Source organism: Dipodomys merriami, unplaced genomic scaffold (genome assembly GCF_024711535.1).
Source record: "Dipodomys merriami isolate MVZ:Mamm:240054 unplaced genomic scaffold, mDipMer1.0.p SCAF_9, whole genome shotgun sequence".
NCBI lineage: Eukaryota > Metazoa > Chordata > Mammalia > Rodentia > Heteromyidae > Dipodomys > Dipodomys merriami.
The window spans coordinates 30,585,981-30,604,928 of NW_027206512.1; the positions used below are offsets into that span (position 1 = coordinate 30,585,981).

General features: G+C 33.6%; 1 protein-coding gene across 25 annotated transcripts in view; it reads right to left on the bottom strand.

Moving 5' to 3' along the window:
* Adgrl3 (adhesion G protein-coupled receptor L3) overlaps nt 1-18,948 on the bottom strand; it is a 735,816-nt gene that overhangs the window by 395,803 nt on the left and 321,065 nt on the right. For all 25 annotated transcript variants that reach the window (XR_011369974.1, XM_070012589.1, XM_070012578.1 and 22 more), the window contains one exon: nt 3,856-4,069. Coding sequence is in view for 24 of the 25 variants with exons in the window: in XM_070012589.1 (XP_069868690.1) it covers nt 3,856-4,069 (214 nt within the window). In the remaining variant the exon portion in view is untranslated. The remainder of the gene's footprint in view (nt 1-3,855; nt 4,070-18,948) is intronic.

The following is an 18,948-nucleotide window of genomic DNA, read 5'->3' on the forward strand; positions in this document are numbered from 1 at the left end:
AAGAACGAAGCCATTCCTTTGGGTTTCTTTTCAGTACTTTTCTACTTCCAAACTTAGTGTCAGTCTGGTTTCTAAGACACACGAATGCCAGCCTCTTCCTAAAGAACACATCTAATATTTCTCCAATGAACTAGTCTGTAATCTTATCCAGAGGTACATTTCTCTTTTGGTCTCCTTTTGGTATCCTAGGTATTGTGTATACACTTATCTGAATTAGGGAAAGGAAGGGGAACCACAAAATGGTAGGACAAAAGGGAAACCAATTTAACAGTGAAACTTACAAGACAATATGTTAAAAATGATATGTACAATTTGTGGGGGTAGGGGTTGGCGAGAAGGGAAAGTGGGAGAAAAATTAGGTAGGGGGCAACAAGTTTGACAAGAAATGTACTCACTACCTTACTTATGTAACTACAACCCTCTGTACATCACCTTAGCAATAAATTTAAAATAATAAAAAAGTAAATGAAGTAGAAAGGAATATGAAGCAAACAACAAATCCGGCTGCCTTTTATCTGTAAAAAAATATATTTTCATGGGTAGGGACCATGCCTGACTTACATGTCCATCAAACCCAAGTAACTGCTGTAGTGAGCTGCATATTTATTTCCATTAAAGCTGAAGAAGATAACATGAAACCTGAGATGAATTCCAAATGTAAAACTGCTGAAATTATCTATTTGTTAATAACCACTTTTTACATTTGGATTCCAAAACTATATGGGATATTTCTTTTAATACTTCCTAAAATGTAAAAACAGAAGACCACACAGATAAGAATTTAAAAAACATTTTATGCTCTCTAAAATTTAGAGAGCATATTCATTTACTCACATATACATCAACATTGATTTTAGGTAAAATCAGTAGAAATTCTGCCTTCTGAAAGCCAGCAATTGCTTTAGACAAAGCTGATTGTGTGATAATGCAGTTTGGTTAATATTAAGATAGAATAGGGGAGATATAAATGATGCTATGTTACACTAGAAGATAGATGCTAAGGTCTATGAAGGCTAAAATGAATGTGTCCTGGCATCTGAATAAACTCTTCAGTAGGGTAATGATAGAGTATGTAATGTCAAGAGATTGAGCATTGAGCGAGTGGGCAGAACGGCATGTGATAACTTAGATTTGAGACCCCCAACTTGGCAATTTGCATAATCTTTTCATTTGTTTGTTTGTGCTGAGGATCAATATTTTCTGTTGTAAGGAGTTTCTTCGAAGATCATGCAGTCCTGAAAGTTGTGAAAAAAATGGCATCTCTCAGCAGATATCAGATTAGAACATTTTTACTGTAGAAAACTGAAGAAATCAAATATCATATCCTTTTTGAATTCAAGTGGGGAATGTTTCACAGTTAGCTTACACATCAGTATGCAGTATAATTGATGCAATGTGTATTCAAACATCAACATGAAACATGTTGCCTGCTATTTCTGAAAGAAGTTAGAAAGCTTTGTTGTTGTTGTTGTTGTTGTTGTTTAAATAAAACAAGGTTAGAGCAATATTCAGTACTAAGATGTTTTTATCTTTAGTAATAATCTTCCTACAAAATATACTTAAAGATTTGTAGACCTTGATGTAAGTTAGCTCTATATTATGTTTTCAGTTTGCATGCACCAATCTACTTCATGTGTCTATAGTAGTATCAGTAAGATATATCCATGCCACAGCTAGCAATTAGGAGCATTATTTAACATGCAGTGGCTGCCCTGTCAGCATAACTAAGTTCATTATAAAGCAGCATGGGTGGCCTTGGCCATCACACAAGATGAAAGTCATTTCTTTTCTTCCAAGAGCCAAAAGTATTTATTTTGGACAAGTGTAAATGTAGCATACTTCAAAGTTCAAATGCAAGTAAAGCACTTCCTTGCACTGAGAATTAACCACTGTTTCAGCTAACTGATAACTCTTCAGAAACCCCCAGGTGGGTTTACTTAGAGGTAGCTTTAGTGATGAAAGCACCCCCCCCCAAGATTTGTCATTGTACTTTAGACATTCCATGGTTCTAGAGCATCCATTTTTAACTATTTTCTACATGAATTATAAGATTAAGGGCTTATTCTGAATGTCCTGAATAGTATCAATGAAAAGATTAAAACAATTTCAATGAAAATCTCACAGAGAACAAAGAGCTATTGAAGTCAATGCTTCTACAGTATTTCAATGAAAACCTAGTCACAAAAAAAGCAGAAGCTCCTCCTCAAACTACACCTCAAATGGCATTTTTGTATCTTTGAAATTTCAGGGTTGGATGTCTCTGATTTAGATGAAAAAATACACAAACCACCTGGGCCAGCACCGGTGACTGGTGCCTATAATCCCAGCTATTCAGGAGACTGAGATTTGAGGATCAAGGTTCAAAGCCAGCCCAAGCAGGAAAGTTAGTGAGACTCTTATTGCCAATTAATGAAAAAGCTGGAAGTGGAGCTGTGGCTCAAGTGCTTGAGCAAAAAATTTATGGGCAGCACTTAGGCCATGAGTTCAAGCCCCAGAAAAGGCAATAAGAAAAGAAAAAAATGTAATCACCATGTGTGATGTCTTTTCTGATAATAGAAAGCCACTCTTCAGAGAACCTTACAAGACCACTATAAAATAAAATGACTGAAAATATTAGTCAAAACATTGTATTTCAGTTTGAGGCATATCGAATTTATTATAACCAGAAAGATACACAACAACAAAATATAACCAACCCTTACATAATGTTAAGATAATTTAAATCTATTCTAGCTTAGATTCCTCTTGAATAATCTCTTTAAGTCAAAGATAAGTTTCTTATTCAGTGTCATTGCATGGTATTTTAACATATTATTTTAATATAGAAATACTTTATATAGTTTAAATTTATAAAGTTAAATTTTATATTCTATATCACAAATGACTACTTGTTTATTAAATTCTGAGTCCAAATATTTTATCAATAATATTATATAATCATTAAATTTATTAATTATTAATACTTACAAAATTACTAATTTATTTTTTCCCACTTCTTTTACCCTATTAGGAATCAATTTTAAAAATCTTTATTTCTGGCCTGGCACCAGTGACTCACTCCTGTAATTCTAGCTATTCAGGAAATTGAGATCTGAGGACTGTGGTTTGAAGCCAGCTCAGGCAGAAAAGTCTCCTTGAGACTCTTACCTCTAATTAATCTCTTAAAACCAAGAAGTGACACTGTGGCTCAAGTGGTAGAGCACTAGCTATGAACACAAAGAGCCTCAGAGACAGTGCCCAAGTTCTGAGTTCAAGAGCCCAAACTGACACACACACACACACACACACACACACACACACACACACACACACACACACACACACACACACACTCCTATTTCTACAAATCTTATATAAAATACTGTTTTTGAAACTTTTATTGTATAATTAATTCTAGAAAACACTATTGGAAAGAGAGAGGATTATATCATGAGCTTTACTAAATAATCTAAATACATTTTAATATTTTCCCAGTGCTATGTGCAATTTCTAAATGCATCCTTTTAGTGGTATAAGACTCAGATATTGAAATGCTGCCCGGGAGTAGCTCAAGGGCTAGAGCACTTGCCTTGCATGCGCAGATGCCTGGTTTAAAGGGAAAGAGTATGGGAGGAAGGACAGGAGAGAGGGAGGGAAGGAGGGAGGGAAGGAAGGAGGGAAGGAGGGAAGGAGGGAAAGAGGAGGGAGGGAAGGAAGGAAGAAGGAAGGAAGAAAGGAAGGAAGGAAGGAAGGAAGGAAGGAAGGAAGGAAGGAAGGAAGGAAGGAAGGAAGGAAGGAAGGAAGGAAGGAAGGAAGGAAGGAAGAGACCTGCAGGCAGGCAGGCTTATATGTAGGCATAGAAAAGAAGCACCATACCTTTGAGACATAATCTTATAGGCATCTGGCAGGTAACATCTGATATTCTCCATCTGAGCGGGGTCCGAGTCACAGATTTTGTCATCGGTCCTCCCGTAGTTAGCACTTTCAATCATGATGACATCTGTTCCCGGACAGCGGAGCTCTATGGGGTAACTCTCACAGGACAGCTCTCTGCGGACCACGGCCATGGGAATTGGGGCGCGGCTGAAGGCTATGGGAGGAAGAGGGAGAAAGAAAGCACAATATGGTTATTACCCATAAAGGGGCACTCTGTGCATGAGTTCGCTTTCCAGTGTTTGGGGGTGGACTGGCACAATGGAAACTCCGGCAAGGTTTATAATAACTAAAAGGTTTATATAACTAAAATATGGTTCTGTTTTGTTTTGTGGGGTTTTGTTTTTTGAGCTCCAAATAACAATGCGGTTAACTTTCCCACTAGAATTTTCTACCCCCACCCCGGCTCCCCACGCGCGCGCACACACACACACATATTATGTGAGACCTCCCTCCCCTCTTTTTATTTCACTTAAGTATATTTTATAGTATTATACACTCTGACAACTTGTATATTTTACTTAATAATGTAATATATGGTAAAATATTTTTGTTTCTGGATATGTATACTCCATTTGTAATGGATACATTAAAATAGGTATCCATATAAACATTTATAAACATATATATAATTAAAATTAATTTGTCCTAAGCTCATGGATATTTTAAATAACTGCATATAATGAAGTATATAAATGAATCTGTACATGTTGGTTATAGCATTTTGGACATTATATAATTATCCAAGTTTATTGTATAATATAGCCCTAAGTAAAATTATACTTGTAGAAATAAAGCTTATGATATATTTCTAAAAATGAAAATTGATGGGAAATGGGAGAAACAATTCAAATCTGGCCAACAGAGTTTGGTTAAAAAAGAAAAAAAAATAACAGTCCTTTCTGTTTCAAAATGAAATATCAGTTCTCTTAATTTTGCCACATCAATGGTTAAGGAATATATAATGGTATACTATCGTTATTGTAATTTTCTACTTCATTTGTATAATTATTTTTATGCTTTTTACACATAATTTGCTCAAATTTAAGCAAAGCTTGCTGTTCTAAAAGTTCTTTGCATAGTAGGAAAACTATGTCTCTTTCCATTATGTTTCTTCTAGATTGTTTCATTTTACATGTTTGTTAATGTATATGTTTACTTTTTATATATAGAAGCTTTCTATCTTTTCAGGTCAAGTTTAATAGTTTCTCATTCCAAGACTGAATATAAAAAGCATGTTATGTGAATTGTTGCAAAATTCAGCAAGTCATCATTGGAAGCAAGTTAATTGAAATCCTAAATGAAGTATTTACCAACTGTTAACAAAGTGGATGTCTGCATAACAAATTCAACTAATGGGAAACACATATGACAGATTAAATTTATGTTGATAGTTGATTAATTCACACAAATGTACACTTACATAAAAATATGAACTTAAACACAGAGAATTATTTATTTAAAACTTTTATTTAAATAAGCATGCTATATTTAAAGAAGATGCTATAGGAGATGAGAAGCAGAGAGCTAAGAACAAGGAATAGTAAAGAAGCAAAATTTTATAATTATTAATATTTCTTTAAAGCTGAGAAAATGTGATTTCTTTTTTGAAGCATATCATTTCAAATTTGAGAAAGAAATTGGTTTTTCCCTTATTTGTATATTTAGAAAAGGTCTGATTGCACCATAATGCAATGATTCTATGTGGCTTTGGCATTTGTTTTTTTTTTCTTTCTCTCTCCTCACTCAACAAACTTACACACTCATGTGAGCACACACAAACACACACAAACACACACATAAGAATCTAGCAAATCCACGTCATTGATCAAAGATAGGTCACATAATTATTCAAAATTGGTTGATGTTAGAGAAATGAACCCTAGAATATGTATTCAAATGTTTTTTTTTCTTTCATGCGATTGTTTCTAACACATTTATAAGATAATTTCTTTGTTGCTTTGTATGTCCCTCCCCCATGGTATAACCCCTGCTTTCACTGTATTTGATGTTGGTATAATTTGTGGAGGGGAAGGGAAAAAACAAATCGTTTAAATAGGGATACAGGTGGACCCATTGCAACAATGAGATTTACAAGTCGTTATGTCGAAAATGAACTTTACAACTTTGGTGCGGGGGTGGGGGTGGGGGGGCGGCGGGGGTGGGGGGAAGTGATGGGAATGGGAAACAAAGGAGGAGGCTACAATGCTTGATAAGAAATGTATTCATTATCTTGCCCATGTAATTGTAACCCCTCTGTACAGTATTTTCACAATTAAAAAAATTTGTTGCAATGCTATTTCTAAAATGTGTTGTTGAATCAATATTTTGGCAGAGTAGTCTAATAAGATACACACTGAATTTCTACTCCTAATAAATTTATCATTCCAAAAATTTGTTTTTTGAACATAAATTCATTTTAATATTAAGATCCTAAACTTTAAATAAGGGAATAAGTGAATAATGAGAATGTTTCAATTCAGAAATCTATTCGCAAGATTTTTATCATCTTAAACAGAAATCATAGAGGTATTTCTTTTCTCACACAATGTCTTGGGGGGAAAATCACAATTTCAGATGATTTGTAGATTTTCGACAATTGTTAGAAGACAAGTTGATTAGTCTCTTTGCACTTGCCATTTAAGAAAAATTACTTCAGAAAGCTTCCTAATATTGGATTCATCTAGCAATATTGTGTTGTCTTATCCAGTCAATTAAGTTAAAAACAAGTTAATTTAACAAAGAAACAACACATGAGCAAATCACACTGTCAAAGCATTTGTTTTTCTGAGTGGACAATTAGGCTGATGAAACTCATCAGTCAATTTTGTCAAAACATTGACATAGCTTTAATGTGGGTCTTCACTGTCAAAAGTATCATTCAGAATCAAACCATTCAAGCTAGATGCAAAGCCAAGAACAATGTCCAGCCCTAAATTTTCTACAGCTCTTCTAAATGGGTATAAATACTCTAAATTTTACAATGTCATTCCAGAGTTGTTTGGTAGAAACTTTGTTCATTTTAACATATAATTGCATTTGTTTCTGGAACCCAGTGACAAATTACACTCCACAAATGATGAATGCTTTGTTTAAAAGAATATATTGCTGGAAACTACAACATTATGTAATTAGCTATTTGAATTACTTTTAATTAGATTACTAAATGTTTTCACCAGCAATCAAATCCAAAAAAAATGGCCTCTGTTAAAAATCAGATACTTTAACCAGTCAGTTATCACACTGCTAACAGTATGGCTTTGGTTACAAAAGAAATGACAAACAAATGTCAACAGTTTAAATGCAAGGTGGCTTGTCAGATAGTGGAGCTAAGCACTATCGGTGCCAGGTAATGTCCCATGGGGCAGTGTGAAGTGGTTTATGGCAGATAAATATGGGGCAATGAATGAACAGCACACATTCTGTAGCTTCTCTCCTGCCCACTTTACAATGCTGTCACCCCCATACCAGCTTTGAACCCAGGACCATCTGTACTGTTGCTATCACATGACAAAAGGTGTGTTTTAAGGAGAAACACACAGTTTCATCATATAGATGTATAATACATATTTGCAGAATAGAGTGAATGAATATTAGATGTGAAATTTGGTAACTTTCTGGTACATAATACAGCTTAGCACAACTCACTGATCATGAGATGAAACTGACTGGAAGAATATGAACTAAACTACCTTCTCTGCTAAAGATGGCTAGAACCCAAGGAAGCACACAAATCCTATGTCAAACATATACCCAATCCAAAATGTTTCAAAACAGGGATTAACAGTAAGGAGATCAAGTAAAAATAACTAGTAATTTAGAAAATAGCTTCCAATTCTTGGTGGCTTACTTTCATAAAAATCACACAGTATCTTCTTTTCAGGACTTCTAGCCATTGTTTCAGCAAAAACCCTTCTTTTCCTGGTTGCCTCTCCTTATAATCACATTCTTACTGTTAAGACTTTTAACTTGATGTACTGTAAATCGTATTTGAGAAGAGAATTGAAAAGACTAGAAGCTGATGGCCAAACAAGAGTCAGGGGATTTCTAATAAAATCCCAAACCAGAAACTTACCCAGTTAACCCACAGGTGTTAGATGAGACTTTTCAAAGAAGGAGATGGTACATAAAGCATAAGATTACATGGGGACAGAGTAACAATAGATTAAGTAAAAAGCAGTTAATTCATTGGTGGTGGCAATGCACAAAAAATCAGTTCACACATTTAACTGAAGGTGTCAGAATAATATCTGGATATATACAATAGTTTGTGGGCTTCACAAACCTAAAATGTTGGAGTCATACACAGACTAAAAAATCATCATAACCTATAAGTAGTTCAGGGAGTAAACTAAACTATAGAGTAAGAGAAAAGAGATCATCACAGAAGTGTTTAGTGGACACTGGAGAAATGTACCACTTATTTATTGGACCAAAGGGAATATGTATCTTGTTCAAGGAAGATTTCAGTTTATGGATCAAACCACTTGTCATTCATTTTGTGATGGATGGGAGCATGAGTTGTTTCTACATATTAATCATTAAGTAAAAAATAAAAAACCAATAATATGTAAGAGAGACTGAAAACTTTACCCAAAGGAAGAGTTTGATGCATTGCTATGAGAAAACATGGTAAGGCATTGAATATATAGCTCTGTAAGTGTATATTCAGAAGAGAATTCTTTATAACTGTGTTGCAATTCATTATTGTGAAACCACAGCAGCAGATACGATGTCCTAGGAAGGAAGCATGGATTCCTTTTTTTAAAAAAAGCATCATATGGCAGTTTTAAAGTATGTTAGTGATTATATATATATATATATATATATATATATATGTATATATATATACATATATATATATATCCTCTATTCTTATCTTCTTTCCCCTTCAGTGTGGGCTGTGCTCAGTAACGGGCTTCAAATGAACTTAAAGTTTTATAAATGGGTGTGTGTGATTTCCCAGAGTAGTTCATTAAAATCACAGGGCATTTTCACACTTTGTTTTATATCATATCACAATGTGTAACAAAGCCTGCCATATCTTGACAGCACACAAGCAGCCCCTTTCCCCATGGAAAGGCCTAGGGGGGTGAATAATAGAGGCCCCCCACTTGACAGTTAGCAAGGACTGGTGGGACAAGTAAGTAAGGCCTCTTAAAGGCTGGTTCACAGGAACCAGAAAGACTTCCTTAGTAACGGCAGCCCTATATAACATATACCATATACCATAACCGACTAATGAAACTCCTCCTAGATTCTTGACCCCAGCAATGGTGTTAGGATATAAATAGATTGCTTAAGCTACTAGATTTGAGGATATAGAGCCCAGAGTGGAGTCTAGTCTGTAGGAATATTTAGAGTTGACATTGAAACTGTTGAATAGATACTAAATAATTACAGAATCAATGGAAGGAAAATATTATAAATGATCTATAAAGATAGTCTAATATTACAATCTCATCCTTGAATAGTATTTAGGCAACTCTGTTAATATATCTGGAAGTAGTACAGAGCTAAAAATAATAAAAATGGCTATTATTCACTGCATTCCAATAACTGTAAGAAAAATATGACTCTTTGAAAATTAAAAAGTACAAGATAGTGCCACCTCAGGAAGAAGCTAATTAAACTATTTCTAAGTCAAAGGTGAAGATTTTTTTAAAGTTTCTTAATTATAGATAGGAACACATGAATATGAAAATAGACATATTTCTACCCTGTTGGCAATGACTGTGGGAAACACTTCATAACCAAAATTATACTATAAAGGAAATATTACCAATACTATATTTCTGCAAAGACTTCCACACAGTTTTCTTAAATATGTACATTTACTCAGTGCCATTTTACATGCCAACTCATTTATTTAAGGTATAAATATGTTCCCTGAAAAAAGAGTCCAAAATAGTTGGCAATGAAAATATCATTGAAAACCTAATGAAATATTAACCTACCATCTACTTTCTTTAAAAGTATATCTGCTAACAGTAGGTTCTTTTTTTATTTTAATTTTATTGTTAAGGTGATGTACAAAGGGGTTACAGTTACATAAGTAAGGTAGTGAGTACATTTCTTGTCTAACTTGTTACCTCTCCCTCATTTTTCTCCCTTTTTCCCTCCCTCCAAACCATCTAATACACTGAATTTCAACAAGTTTATTTCAGCAATGAACACATATAATTTAAATGATATCTCAGTTTTTAGTGAAGTGTAACACAGGAACAATTCAAACAGCCTCACTGAAATAATGCCAGAAGCAATTATGTGTTAAGGTCAAAATGAAAAGGAAGAAAGTGAGACAATGGTGGCTTACTCCTATAACTTGAACTATTCAGGAGGCTGAGGTCCACTTTAACGCCGCCCAGGCAAAAAAGTTTACTAGAATTTAACTCCAGGAAAGCCAGCAAAAAGCTGGGCTGAAGGCATGCTCAAGTGGTAGACTACAAGCTTTCAGGTACAAGATCTTGAGTTCAAACATCAGAGCAGGCAAAAAAAAATAATAATAAAGTATGGAATTTAGATGCTCTAATATAAAATTTTGACATCTCTAGAAGATTCGTGAAATATCATAAAAATATACATAAAACAATTGCTAATGCATTTTTAAATTTACTTCTAGGTAATATATTTCTAAAAAAGAAATTTGTTTACAGAAAGGCTGCTTAACCAATGTAACAAGTACTTGAATAAATGTATTTGTATGAGGTTATTATAACTTTTCAATATTTAGTAAAATTATATTCCATACTTTTAAACTCACAATTTTAAATTCACAAGGAGAAAAAAAATCCCACAATTGTGTCACATTTCTCATACCACAACTTTTCCAATCATGTAAATGTCAAAAACTCCAAACTGGCTGCTCAACATGTTCTTAAGAGCAAGAATGATAATTTATGATAAACACAAATATAGCAAAAAATACATAATTTGAAATATTCTTCTCAAGTCAGGCCAACTGTGCTAAGTACACACCACACAGTGATAGCTGGTGATGCAGAGGCTGGGGGTCACTCAGCATACACCATAGTGCTGGGTAAGATCTGTCCCTATGTGTGCTGTTATCACAGGAGTTGGGGTAGCCTTGCAAAGGATGGAGATCCAAGTTTCAGCAGAAGCAGCTTTGGAGATATCAAATGAAACCAAGGAAATGATAAAAATTGTGACAAAATCCCAGAAGACAAGTGATGGCATTTTTGATCCTCAAAACTGAAAGTTACATAATGATCACAAGACCGGATGGGGGGAATCTCAGATCAGTAGTTAAGGTGAGCAGATGGTACAAAACAAAGTTCCTCAGAATACCACGTTTCCAGATCTCCAGAAACTTAGAGATGCAAAAGTAATTCAACAATGTAAGTTTACAATATTATTATCCATGTTTATTACACCAGAAACTTTTATTTTTTTTTCCTCACCATTACAAAGGCTTGGACAAGGAGTCCAGAGAAAGACATAGAGATATGGTGACTCACTCCCTTTCAGATGAAAAGTAAGAGGACTTCTTTTAAGAAATGTCTGAGACAATAGTAGAGTATCACACTAAAATGCAGTGGTATGAAACTATGGGCTCCTAACTCTTTCATGAAATTAATTAAATTCCTGAATTTAAAGCATGTCAAACATGTCACGTGTCTTTTTTAACAATACAAAATGTGAGTCTAGGGGAAAGCTCATCGGTGGAACACTTGTCTGGCAGAGCACTTGTCTGGCATTAAGGTACTGGGCTTCAGTCTTAGTATGGCAAACAACAAAACACAACTAAAAGTAAATCTACAACTTTCTGAATTACTTGAAAAATCAGATGCTTATTCCTTATTCGCTTCCACATGAAGCTGACAAGACTCCAAGTATTAAACCAAGGATTAAATGTCAATCTCTGAAATTAGGGCAGTGAATCCCTATTTGGTAATTTGGTAATAGAGAATGCAGTTACCAACTCAATTATTTCAACTTCTGAAAGTGTAGAACTTTGCCATTTCTACAAATACATAACGAAAACACTAGCTTATTGTTTTCATAGGAAGTGGTAACAATATTCTCTCCAAATGAAAAATAACTAAATATAATAAATAAATAAATAAATAAATAAATAAATAAATAAGCAAGCAAATACATTTTAAAAATGAGGATGAGACTATCCAAAGTATAACAACCAATCCAATGGGAAAAAGTACAATGGTAATTTTTGAAAATCCCAAACATGAAATCCTCAAAGCACAAAACAGGTCATGAAATCCTCATAGCCCAAACAGGCTAATTCTAGAGATCAGTAAAACTTTTCAATAAAAGTGAAATCTCATTGGCTGGTTCAAAAAAAGAACTCACACCTTTCCCAAATTTTGTAAGGAATCTCATTGAATAGATTTTTATCTTCTATCTGGGGGAGGGGGGGAGACATACAACAACAACAACAAAAAAAACCAAAAACATTCTGAGAAGTAGGAAAAGAACTCTCCCACATAATTTTCTACAGTCTTATGAACTGACTATAAAGATACATTAAAATATCACAGGAAATGTGATAAAGGCCATGCCAGGGATTATACATGGCATGCATAACATTCTTATATGTCCCAGCCACAAAATACACTACTAGGGATAATAAAACACTGCTTTCCACCTTAACAAAAGTAAGAGAAAGTCTTTATGTAAAATACATGCAAGATCTCAAAACAAGTTTCTAGAAAATGTCTGAAATAAGTTACAAGATTTACCACAATACTGTGAAACATGTGAAATTTATGTAATCGTCTAATCTCAATTTAAAAAAAAAAAGAAGAAAAGTGAGAGAAGGGATGGGTTAGGAGCAATGGGTGACAATGTTACCAGAATCTTTATATTCATACACTATTTTGTAGAATAGGAACTTCTTTGTACAACCACTTAAAAATTAAAAAAAATTAAAAAGCATACAGGAAAAAAATTAAAAAATAAAAATAAATAAAAGTTACAAGATTTAGGGATCCCTGTACTTAGGATGCTTGGTTCCCTAGGCTAGGTTCAAAATATCAAAATGTGTGTGTGTGTGTGTGTGTGCTGGTACTCAGGCTTAAAAATTCAAATCATCAAACACACACACACACACACACATGCACACACACACATGCACACACACACAAGTTCCAAATATCCTTTCTGATGTATCTTCAATTGAATAAGCAAATAATCAAACACAATTTGTTGCAAAAGAAAATAAAAATCTGAAACAATCTTTGAAAAATATGTTGCAACATTTTGGAATGACTAATAGTGTTCATTCACCTCAGGACAAACTTCATTATTCACTCAAAAATTAAAAGTTAAACACTGGTTAAGTACAAGACACTGTTTAAGGAATTAAGAAATCAATGATTCACTTATTTATCACTTTATAGAATCCATACCCTAGAGGAGACAGAAAATGAATTGATTTAAAATCACTTTAGAAGTAATTAACCTAAAATAGTCATGAGAATTATGATGGAAAAAAATAGAGAAGATAGCATGACATAACAAGAGTAGTTTGTTTTCTCAACAGCCAATATGAATTCCATATCATCTCTAGTTAACCAAAGGAATGGGAATGTCAAAAATGATTTTAAAGATTAAAAAAATCACAATTTAAAACTCTCATAGAACATTTTCCCCTACTTTTTTCAAAAGGAAATATCTCAGTAAGTCTGACAAAAACTCATAGGAGAGGAATGTGAGAACACAGTATTAAAAACAGACCCTAGCTGGGCATCGGTGGCTCATGCCTGTAATCCTAGTTACTCAGGAGTCTGAGATCTGAGGATAGCTGTTCAAAGCCAGCGGTGGCAGGAAAGTCCGTGAAACTCTCATTTCCAATAAACCAGAAGTGATGCTGTAGCTCAAGCCTGGAGCTAAAGAGCTGAAGGACCGTGCTCAGGCCCAGAGTTCAAACCCCACGACTGACAAAAAAACCCAAATAAACAAAAAAACAAGAAAAGAGACCTTTACTTGAATCAATGCATTGTTGAAAAGGAGAGCAGAAAGGATAATTACATCCAAAGAGCCTTTCTGAGATTGACACCACAAAAAGACAAAGGATAGAAAATCCTGCATTCCTTTTCCACTTCAATCATATTTCATCATGCAGAAAGAAAATGTAGTGTTAAAACTAATCCACTGATGTTTGTAGAGAACATTTTCAGAAATTTTATTTAATTAATAATGAATTGTCAAAAATGTTCTTGAAAAGGCAGCTACAAAATGACACTCACACACCTAAGTAGGAGAGACAGAGAAATTAAGTGTTCAAGAAATCAAAGACAGGACTACCTAACAGAACAACAATAATGGTAGTAGTAGTAATAATAATAATAATAACCCTGACAATAGCAATAACAACAATACTGTAGGTACTACCAATGAATAATAATAAGGTACTTCAGCCTTCTATTATAAATTTGCGAAGGTCTCCATTTCTAAAATAGTTTATCTAAGGAAAGATAGGTTACAAATATTATTAAATCTCCAAATTTCCATTGAAGCTTAATTTGAAATTTAAGTTGCAATTTAAGTTGTTTTAACGAAAGGATCATTTTAATGCTTAGAAATCTACAGAAAATTAAGAAATCTATCATTAGAATAAATGAGTCAAAGCCAAGTACCAGTGGCTCATGCCTGTAATACTACCTACCAAGGAAGTAAAGATCAAGAGGATCTCAGTTTGAGATCCAGTCTGGGCAGAAAAATCCAGCCCATTGCCAAATAACTGGACAAAAGCTGGTAGGCATGACTCAAGTGGTTGATGTCCAGAATATAGAGGAAGCAAGTTGAGGAAGTACAAGGCCTTGAGTTAGGTAAACTGGGGGAAAAAGTAAAAAATAAGGACACATATGTATTTATCCAGATACAATAGCTTTAGCTACTTCAGACACAAGTGATTGGGGCCATCCAGACATAAGAGTTCACATCTCACTTAACAGCTGGGTGATAGGTGCCCATCATTCAAGCAGAGTAGGGAAGCACATATTGGGACACTGAAGTCCAAGATCTCCCAGGAATAAAGTGAGACCCTATTTATCTTCTGGAAAGATGAACATTTGTCCAACTTCGAATATTTGTGAGATTCATGTTGATCACTGTTAAAGCATTTTTTTCTCCACTCTGAATAAAACTTGGTCTTAAATGTTTGAATTAGAAGATTTTTTTAAGTCACTTGGTTCACTGGTTTAAACAAATTCAAAGAGCATTTTGTCAATATATCATTTCAAAATTAAAGTATTTAATTGCTCCATTATTAAAAATTTAATTTTAAATTTAACTTAAATATTAGGTTCTAAAGATAGACTATCATAATTACTTATGTACAATGGCTCTCTATGTATGAGTTATTATGACAGATAGGCAGATGCACATACAATGGTTTTCTCAAAAATATAGTATTCAAGCCGGGCGCCGATGGCTCACATCTGTAATCCTAGCTACTGAGGAGGCTGAGATCTGAGGATCGCGGTTCAAAGCCAGCCGGGGCAGGAAAGTCCATGAATGAGACTGTTATCTCCAAAAAAAAAAAAAAGAAAACCAGAAATGGCGCTGCGGTACAGTGCTTTGAGCAGAAGAGCAAAGGACAGCGCTCAAGCCCCAAGACCAACTATATATATATATATATATATATATATATATATATATATATATATATATATATATATATATATATATATATATATTTTTTTTTTTTACTACTGCTGATGGCTGAGTCGAGGGCTGATGGAAACATTTTTTTCTGTTGGCTTGAATTGAAGCTTATTTTCAAGGTGACTGAGGGTGTGCAAATACTCGAATCATATACTTGTGAACATGAGAGACAAAGGCCATTTTGTTTGAGAAGGACATTATTTTACTTTAAGAAGTTGTCATGGAAATGAGTACATTTTAACATTGTTCCTTTTTCCCTTTTTTATTAGGGCACATTTTTTGGTCAAGGTTTTATGTTATTTCCATCTTTCAAGATAGAACTGAGATCTGTGCATTGTCAAAATCAAATATCATTCTACAGTATAAAGTTAATCATATCTCACTTTTCATGGATAATGTGTTTCCTCTACTTAAAATCTCTATCTGTCCAAATTTATATCACACTAAGTCCCATTTGAACTTTTTTGTTGTCCTTGTTTTTATGGGGCTTGAACTCTAGGCCTGGGTGCTGTCCCTTAGCTCTTCAGCTCAAGGCAACCACTCTACAACTTGAGCCACAGTGCCACTTCTGATTTTCTGATGGTTTACTGGAGATAAGAGTCTCACAGACTTTCCTGCTGGGATGGCTTTGAAAGGTGATCCTCAGATCTCAGCCTCCTTGATAACTAGGATTATAGATGTAAGCCACAGGCTTCTGGCTCCTTTTGATCTTTATAAACACCAAATTAATTGGAAATGCTTTAATTGGAGATTTTATTTCTCACAGATTTATTGGAAAGAATTGGTAGATTTCTATTTCAAATAAAATTAATTTTACTATGTTTGGAATTTTGGGAAAAACTATTAAATCAAATTAGAACTATGATTTTTTTAAAGATAAAAGTGAAGAAGTATGATAAATAGAAATCAGACACATATTCATTCAATCATTTATTCGCTCCCAAGGCATTAAATGTCTTTTGCCATATATAAAATCTTAGAAGATTGAAATTAAAAATAGCATTGTTCTCTCAGGGGAATCATGGCTAAGACAAATTCAGACATGTTTAAAACCTGCATACTATAAAGATGATAAGAGTAAATTCCAATTTGACTACTTCATAACTTTTAACTAGGCAAAGAATACAAGAGAACATATGAATCTTTCCATAATACTCAAGACTATAAAACACTAGAGAAAATATGTATGTAATGCATATGTCATATTTATTATAGAGCTTTATTCTTTCAAATGTGACAAAACACATCTTGCTGTATTTCGGGGCTGTGCGAAACACAGCCCCGAATTTTTACAAATACATGCTCTTATGCTTCTTAGTTTTCCACACTAATAAATAACTATTAGATTAGTCCTATAATTTGACTAAATAAACCTATAAATTGAATTTCACAAGTGACATAAGAATTCATCAAGAAATAATTCTGAGTCTGGAAGAAGAATATGCTTTGGGATTTAAAGTGCCAAAGGCAGTTCCTTATTTCAGTGATCTCAAAGATGAGGTCAGACCACACAATAAAGCCCTGAAGACACATGGAACTTTTACCTAATGCTAAGCCTTTATGGTATTTAATCTCACATGACACAAATTAAATACTATATTTTGATGGAGGATACAACTGAAGTTATGTGAGATTTACTATAATCACAAATGGTTCAATTATTTAATTTTTACTATTTTGAGACCCTACATTGCCATACATGCCACCAATCACAGAAGACATGACTTAAATTTAATAAGGATTAAAAATGTATTTTTTAACACATAAATGAAACAATACATTCAGTTAGAACCTGTGGCAACCCATACTGTATCTTACACTGCCCTTCCTAAAAATTCATATGTATCTTATTTTAAGATTTGTCTCTTCATACTACATTCCTGGGTACACTGAGTTTTTACTTTATTTGTGCTTCAGCGTCACTGGGATGATGGACACATGTCATTGTGTTGTCCTGTAGCTGGTATGACATGTATATACTACCTCTCTGAAGCCTTGGTTGAAGTGGAATCTCATGAACATTTTTGGCTTTAGCTGGTCTCAAACTTCAAGCCAAGATCATATAATCTTCTCTGCCCAGGTAGCTAAAATTGCAGGCTTGACCTCTTTTAGGTAGTTGCTTTCTAAATTTTAAGTCTGATTATATGCAAAGCTATGAATTGACTAATCGAAAAAAGCAGATTATGAGAATATGAAGGAATCATTACTTCATAGACGCACAAAATATATGCAAGAAATGAACAGATAGTATATAGTAAAATTTAATTTATTCAAAAGTTAGTAAAATTTGGTAAATTTCTGAAGATAAATGATAAGCACACTGGAATAAGTATAAATAATATTTATACTTTTAAGTGATAAATTGCTAGACTATAGTGTTTGTATGGTTTCTGGGATTATTTATCATAATACTAAATCTATACAGCCAAGTTTTGCAAAGAAAAAAGATTAAAAAGAACCAACAGAACTTTCATAAGCTGTTTAACAAATGCTATTATGAATTACAAAATCATACAAAGGGTACATGTGGGGGCAAAAACCATCCGATATGAACCTCTTAGTCTTCCTAAGTTAGTGTAATTTATTTATTTATCTATTCAACCATGCATTCAATAAACAGCTGTTGAGTTTCATTATATGCCAAGAAGTAAGCTTTATGCTCTGGCAGATGAATATAAATGTGATGAATATGAACACTATCATTCCTGTCCAAGAACCATTAATTTATAAGCAGCTTTCTCAAACTTTTTAAGCATTAGTTTTTTTCCTGATTAAATGAGTATAATAACTTGAACTTCTCATATAAGAATTAATTTCAAAACACAGTGCCAGGTACATGGAATTTAGTGAACATTATATATTTAGTATATATTACTAGTAGTGGTATTTTGGTAAATACTAAATATATGAATGTAATGAAGAATGTAATGTACAGAGCCCCCAGCAGGCCTAAATACACAAAGGTAATTAATAGACTAACTAAGGTCATACTGCCCAAACTCTCCAAGTTCCTCTAACCTGAGATTTCTGATTGACTGGCATACTGCAAATGTTCCTTGTGTAGGTAAGTTACATTTTAATATACATTTCATGGATTTTACACACTCAATTTCTTATGACACTCTCAAAAGATAAAGGTATCTTTTAAAATAATCTTGATTACAAGTCATAAGATAAAGTATTATTTTTACTACTCTTCCCTTTGATCAAAAACTACAGGACTCCAACATGACTTATTTTCTCCATTTAGTTTAAACTGAAACCAAAAGAGAGGTTTTGAAATGTGGATTTATTCAAAGACAGGCAGAATACTTATTTTCTATATAGTCTCAATTACAAGACAAGAAAAGATATACATGCCCATTATGGAAGAATAGATTATGTTGA